This window comes from Mirounga leonina, unplaced genomic scaffold (genome assembly GCF_011800145.1).
Source record: "Mirounga leonina isolate KUSES-001 unplaced genomic scaffold, KU_Mleo_1.0 Mir_154, whole genome shotgun sequence".
NCBI lineage: Eukaryota > Metazoa > Chordata > Mammalia > Carnivora > Phocidae > Mirounga > Mirounga leonina.
Window position 1 is genome coordinate 9225713 of NW_023270389.1, and position 6933 is coordinate 9232645.

The window sequence follows — 6933 nt, forward strand, 5'->3', positions numbered from 1 at the left end:
TCTTCATTTGTTCATTCAATACAGTGAACATGTATTGAATGTTTCCTACCTGCTGTCATTCTACTCAGTTGGCCCTGGGAATGTAAAATTGAGACATGGCGTTGCTTCATTTGTTCAACAAATATTTGTGAAGGCCCTACCAGTGCCAGAAACTGTTTTAGATGCTGGGAATATAGTAATTAAAAAAACAACAACAAACAAACACCAAGAAATGTATAAACCAGTTTGGAGTAAGCCACTTCAGACTAACCAGGTAAAGGCAAATAAATACTCCAATAAAAATGTTGGGCCGGATAGAGGGATGGGTCGATGACTAGTGTGATAAGTATGGTACAATGTTCATGGTAGAATCCAGATGGTTATATCAGTGTTTACTGTAAAATATTTCAATGTTTGAAAATTTTTATGATGAAATATCATGGAAAAAAAGCTATAGAAAGAAGGAAGGTGGGGATTTGGGAAAAGTTCATAGAGGATGTGGCATTCTCATATCCTCCTCTTCTTTCTCTAGCTACCTGATATCCCCTTAGGTCTGGGTCCATCGAATTGTCCAAGTTCCAACAGGCTTTATCTTGGGCTCTAAAGAGCTCTGCAAAAGTCTTTGAAGACTTAGGGCGCCTGGGTGGCTCAGTTGGTTAAGCGACTGCCTTCGGCTCAGGTCATGATCCTGGAGTCCCTGGATCGAGTCCCGCATTGGGCTCCCTGCTGGGGGCGGGGGGGAGTCTGCTTCTCCCTCTGGCCCTCCCCCCTCTCATGTGCTCTCTCTCATTCTCTCTCTCTCAAATAAATAAAATCTTTAAAAAAAAAAAAGTCTTTGAAGACTTAGATCTCTTTAGTGGAGAAAAGACCTTGGGGAGAAGAGGCAGCCTCCTGAATCAGCTACAACCCACCCACCCAACAGCCCTGTGGTAAGGCACCCTCCTTCTAGCTGACCTCTCCCAACCAGGTAGCCACTCTCTCTATCTTAGCCTCCTGTCTGAGCTTCTGTGGAGTGATTTTCGATGGGGACACGAAATATGTCAGAAGTGAAAAGAACATTGTGCTTTCTAATATTCTTAATTTTCTTTAGCAATTTTTTTTTTCAAAAGAATTCTGAATTTAAGATAACTAAGTTTGAAAAGAATGCTATTGACTTCAACTCTCTTTTAGCCTGTAGGAGCCAGTCAGCTCATCAGTTCCAGATTCACAGGGGCAGAGACTGGAAGCTACTGATCTAATCCTACCTCTCCCCCCCTGTACCCCAACAAAATTTCCCTTTGGGGTCCCAGCCTTGTAGGGGCCTCTTCCCTTCCAACTCTTACATAGGGCCTGGACTATGCCAGCAGCTATTCTAAGAACTTTAATATAACAATTCATTTAATGCAACAATCCTAGGATGGAGTGGCCATTATTCCCATGTAACAGATGAGAACACCGAGGCACAGGGAGATTATGTAACTTGCTCGTGGAACTGCGTGTGAATAGAGAAATCTGCCTTCAGAGGTGGGGGCTGCTGAGTCACCAGCGGATCCTGCCTTTCTAATCAAGTGACTAATTGCCCATCTCTGAATGAAAAACCAGTTCACTTAAAGGTATTAATGGGTCAAAATGGCATTATTATTTTAATGTTTCCACAAATCCTAATTCAACAGGAACCTCAGTATTTGTGATTTCAAACTATGGTTTGAAACGGCCTTGCTTTTTGGAGAGCGTGTGCCCTTTAGATACCGCCCCCCCCCGCCCCCCCCAGTACCCTTCTCTAGGGACAAGGACTCTAGGCAGTCGCCTGCTAAGGAGGATGGTGTTTCCAAGAGAGGAAATATTGAAAGCCAGCGTCTGACATATTTTGGCAAACGGAAGGGGGAAATTTTTTCATTTGGGGAAAACGCAAGTTTTTAGCCTGAATAATGGGCAAATGACATTAACTCTTTGCTTCGTCTTAACCTTCCCTGCTTGTTCGAATTTTGCTTCCCAAACCTGGGGCGCTGGCATTCTGCCCTGGTAGCTTCGTATCCCCTTTGAAAGAGGGGGTAGCACACCCAGTTAAAGCGCCGAGCGCGTGTTTGCCTTCCGTCGGGCCGCCGGAGGTCGCCGAGGAAAGGGTTAACCGGGCGGGTGACGGGGGAGGAGGGCCGGGCTCACACCTCTCCGGGAGACCTCGGGTGGCGGCGGCGGGGCCCGGGAGGGGCGGGGGCTGGGGCCGGCCGCCTCGCCGCCTCCGCCTCGGCGAATAGCAGCGCGCTGCCCGCCCGGATTGGAGCATTAGCATCACGCTGACCTCCGCCTGGGCTGTAAGCCGAGCCGGCCGCTGCGGGCAAGAGGCAGGCTCTCGGCGCCCCCGGGAAAGGCAGCCCCACGGCCGAGCTCCGGGCGGCTCGCAGGGACCCGGGCAGCGCCCTGCGGCGGCTGCGGGCAGCGGGGGAGCCCGACGCGGGCGCGGGCGGGGAACGTGCGTCCGCCGGCAGCAGCGGGAGGAGGGGCGGCGCCAGCCATGGCCGGGGACAGCGAGCAGACCCTGCAGAACCACCAGCAGCCCAACGGCGGCGAGCCCTTCCTGATCGGCGTCAGCGGGGGCACGGCCAGCGGCAAGGTACGGCGGGGGTCGCGGCGCCGCGCTCCCGGGCCCGGGGCCGGGCGGCGGCGCGTGCGGCGCGGCCGCGGGCCGTGTCAGTTGCTGCAGCCACCGCGTGGCCCGCGCGCCTCCGCCGCTGGCCGCGCTCCAGCGCCCAGTCTTCCCCGCGCTGACTGCGGGCCGGCCGGCCGGGCGGGGATTCCGGTCATCGGGGCCCCAGGGGGCCGCCGACCCCCGGTCGCGGGGCTGGCGCGCTCCCGCTCGCTCTTTTTCTCCGCTGCGGTAACTCGTGGCCCGGCTCCTGTGGGCGACCAGCTGGGAAAGCGGATGCTTATTGTTGTGCGGGTCCGACGGTGGGGGAGAGGGTTTCAGGCAGGGCCGCCGGCGAGCCCCTGATGCGCCCCAGCCCCGCTTGGAGGTCCCCGGTACCCAGGGCGGGGCAAGCCGGGGAGCGGGACCTGGAGGGCTGCGAGAACGCGCGAGGCGGCGTCCCGGGGACGGGAGTCCGTCTTGGGCTGGGGATTGCAGGGCTTTCCGGGGACAGTCCTGAGCGCCAACTAGGTGCGGTGACATCAACGAAATGTTAATAGCAGGGGCTTCTGATTTTTATGGTTATAAGCGGAAACGTGGCCGGCTTCAAGGAGAAAGTTGTACTGGCTGCGTGCTCCTCGGTGTCCGGGGCTTGCGCGTCTTGGGTCCACCGAAAGGGGTCATCGTCCGGGTGTCCGACCCTCCTACGTGCCTCTCTTTGTTTTATCAGCAAGGCAAGGAGAAACTAGGGAAATGCTCTCTTAGCTCCATCCCGGGCTTTTTCTGCAGGTGGGGAAGGGCGGAGTCCTGCCAGATGTTTCTTTCTCGGTCCCCCCTTGCTGCCTTTAAGGTGTGGGTACTTGTTCCTTGGGCGTTTAGCAGCCTCGGCTCGCGGTGGGAGCACGGGCTCCTTCCTGAGGGGAGCCTGCGAGCTGGGGCCGTGCGCGCCGCGTCTGGCGACGTGGGATGCTGCCTCCCAGGGCCCGGGAGCGCCGAGCAGGAAGGCTGCTTGGCGCCATGAGGAGCGAGCCACGAGGTTCTCGCGCCCGAGCCGACTCCTCCCGAGCCCCTCCTCCATCTTGGCCTCGCAGTTTCCCCTCCAGGTCCCGACTACCTGGGCGCGTGGGGCTCAGACCCGGCGGCTGGCGCTCTGAAACTTCTTTCTGGATCAAGTTAATCTCGTCTCTCTAGCTCCCGGGGCTAGGAATCTGGCAGCTTCAGGTCCCAGAAGCTGATGTGGCGTTTGCTGAATGCAGTCCCCCCCTGCCCCCCCTTGTTCTGTGTTCTCTGCTCGTGCTGTTACTCGTAATTAAAAACAAACCCACGATGTCAGCTCTTAGGAAGTTTTCCCTGCTTTTAGGATTATCCTTGCCCCCCCTCTTTCCATTGCATATGAATGTTGCATGGGACGTTTTTGTTGTTCATGGCTGTATTCCCAACACTCCTAGCATGATGTGTGACACACAGTTGGTCCCAAATATTTACCTGAGGTTCGGTCCTCCTGGGGGGAGGGAGACTTAAACTGGCAGATGAGTGTGGCATTTAGAATGTCCTCGGCGATCACAAATGATAAAGTCACTGCGGAGGGGGAAACTGAGACCCTAAAAGGGGAAATGAGGCCATTCTCTTTATTTTTGTGGCCTTGAGTCATCACCTGGTCTCAACTGATACTCATTGTAAGTCCTAAGTGTTAACTTCTGTAATGTGTCACATGGGAGCTACTGGTGAGCCATGATGGGAGTGGTAAGCGTTGTCCCTGGGGTTCTCATCAAGGAGGAAGATTATAGAAACTCTCAAGACAGGGTCTGTCTTCAAAACCAGGTTCTTGTATTTCCTCCAAAAGGACTTGTAGCGAGAGCAAGAAGTCAGCTGGAAGAGAAGAAAAGCAACAGCATAAAGCATGTTGTACACTTTGGGCACTGATAAATACTAGGCATTGTTTAAGATTATTTTAATCTTTTTGTTGTTGTTGTTATTAAAAAAGGTCCAAAGGAGCATTGGACTTCTGTAATTCCATATGGTAGTCCATTTGCTGCAATTCTATCTTGGTTCTCTTATTCCAGTCCTTAGTGCCTTAACTGCAAGGAATTCAAACATTCAAAATTGTTTTTTTTTTTTTTTGGAGGATGATCAGCATCAACAGGCTGGACCTCCTTTGGAAGTCTGAGCATAGTAGGGCAAGAGGATCTGGAAGCAAGATTGATCCTCTGCTCCCTGGGTTTTTATTATGCGCCTGTTAAAAGAGAATTTGGAAGAAACCAAAGGATCTAAGAACATCATCAAAAATGACAATTTTAAACCTAGAAGGCACCTCAGAGTCTCTGGAGTCCAACACTTAGGCTCATCACTTATAGATGAGAAAAATAATGTATCCAGGTCATATATTTAGTGGCGGAGCCAGTTTCTAGTTTTCTAGACTGGTGCTGTTCGTTCCCTGCTGTTGCCTTGTTGAGGAAGAATTGATTAATAAGGAAAAATAAGACTAAGGTGCCGAGGGGCAGGGAGGGACATATGTTTACAACCTTCACTTTGGAAAGGGGCTGCTTGGCAGTGGCTGTGGAATGATTTCAGAAGTACTTGATCCAAAGGGAAATGGAAATGCAGATTGCTTTGTACCCTGGGCCCAGCCCTGTAGATCTTGATTGTTCTCCCCCTCCCCCATCCCTCCTTTATAAGAAAAAACAACTCCCTGTTCAGCTTCTCTTGAGGGCTCTAATTTGTCTCAATGTTGTGGCTGCCCTAAGTACAAGTATTGTCTCAGACTAAATTATTTTGGTTGTGCAAGGCAAAAATAGTGATTGCAGCTCTGTAGATCACATTTTTAAAGTTTGTTTTATAAGTGAAGATGAATTAGAACTTGAGAGTAAGCTTTGCCAGGCTGACGTGGCAAGTCATGGTTAAAAACTCATCTCAAAACTGTAGTAGGTTGAGAAAGTTGTTCTGATCTGTGTTAAAAACCAGGTTCTCGTGTTTCCTCAGAAAGGACGGGTCTGGAGAGAGCAGGAAGTCACTGGAAGAGGGGAAAAAGTAAACTTTTCTGCCAGCGTCTATGTCCATGACAGTGGGGGCCGTTCCCTCTCCTTCTTGCTGTGACTTCTTCCCCAGACGAAGAAAATAGCTTCTCATTCTGCTTCTTCGCACTGCCGTCAGAGTGGGCTTCCTTAGCTGTAGTTCTGACTGTGTCACTCTCCTTTCTGGAAACCTTGGGCCACTCTCCAGCACCCAGACTGCTGGTCAAATGTTTCAGCACACAGTGCACATCCCCTTGACCCCCAAATGTGGTCCCAGACTGTTTATTCCCCGCCCCCCAACCCGAATGCACACAGACACATCTTTGGAACTGCTTTCACTTACTTTTGCTCTGGGTCTTCTCCAGAATGACCTATAATCCTTTTAAAGCCTTCAGTTCTGCAAATACTTCCTCCAGGGAACTCTGTTATTCATTTCCTTAGTCAGAATTGTTTTGTGTGTCTAATGCTTCCCTAGTTTTACCGCAGTTTGCTGTGCAGTGTGGCTACCCCTTGACTACTTCCCGCAGCCTAATGGAAGTTCTATAGGAGCATCTCACGTATTTATTTGAGCCTTATTTGGGTGTTTGGTGTGCGTTGAACTGAGTTAGGCCAAAATTTGTAATTACTCTTCTATTATTTAATTCATAAGACTATTTGAATTAGGATTTGAGGCTACAGTGGAAACCCTGTTTAACTCTGTTACTCATGTTGCAATGACCCAAATATAAAAAGCTCCCCAAACGCTAATAATACATTGGTATTGCTTATTCAGAGCCTGGTATTTATTTAATATGTACTAAGCAGGTACTTGTTGAATGAATGTCATTGTGCAAAATACTGTATTAAGTGTTTAAAAAAAAAGATTTTATTTATTTGAGAGAGAGCCCACGTGCGTTGAGGGGGGGGGTGGAGTGGCAGAGGGAGAAGCAGACTCTCCGCTGAGCCAGGGAGCCCAATGCGGGGCTCGATCCCAGGACCCTCGGACCATGACCTGAGCCGAGGGCAGATGCTTCACCGACTGAGTGATCCAGGCGCCCTGTATTAAGTGCTTTTGAGGAGAAGTCGGGATACGAGGATACCTGAGAGAAAGTCTCTGTTAGTATTATAGTTAAAACTTGCTTAAACCACTTTCACCACCAAGCCAGTTTATCTTTTTTTTTTTTTTAAAGATTTTATTTATTTGACAGAGAGAGAGACAGCGAGAGAGGGAACACAAGCAGGGGGAGTGGGAGAGGGGGAAGCAGGCTCCCCGCAGAGCAGGGAGCCCGATGCGGGGCTCGATCCCAGGACCCTGGGACCATGACCTGAGCCGAAGGCAGTCGCTTAACCAACTGAGCCACC

General features: G+C 51.1%; 1 protein-coding gene across 1 annotated transcript in view; it reads left to right on the forward strand.

The window, feature by feature from the left end:
* The first annotated feature begins 2224 nt into the window (after positions 1-2224).
* The window catches only part of UCK2 (uridine-cytidine kinase 2), a 73693-nt gene continuing 68984 nt past the window's right edge, over positions 2225-6933 (forward strand). The window contains exon 1 of the mRNA XM_035010067.1: positions 2225-2569. Coding sequence (XP_034865958.1) covers positions 2471-2569 — 99 coding nt within the window. The 5' untranslated portion in view covers positions 2225-2470. The remainder of the gene's footprint in view (positions 2570-6933) is intronic.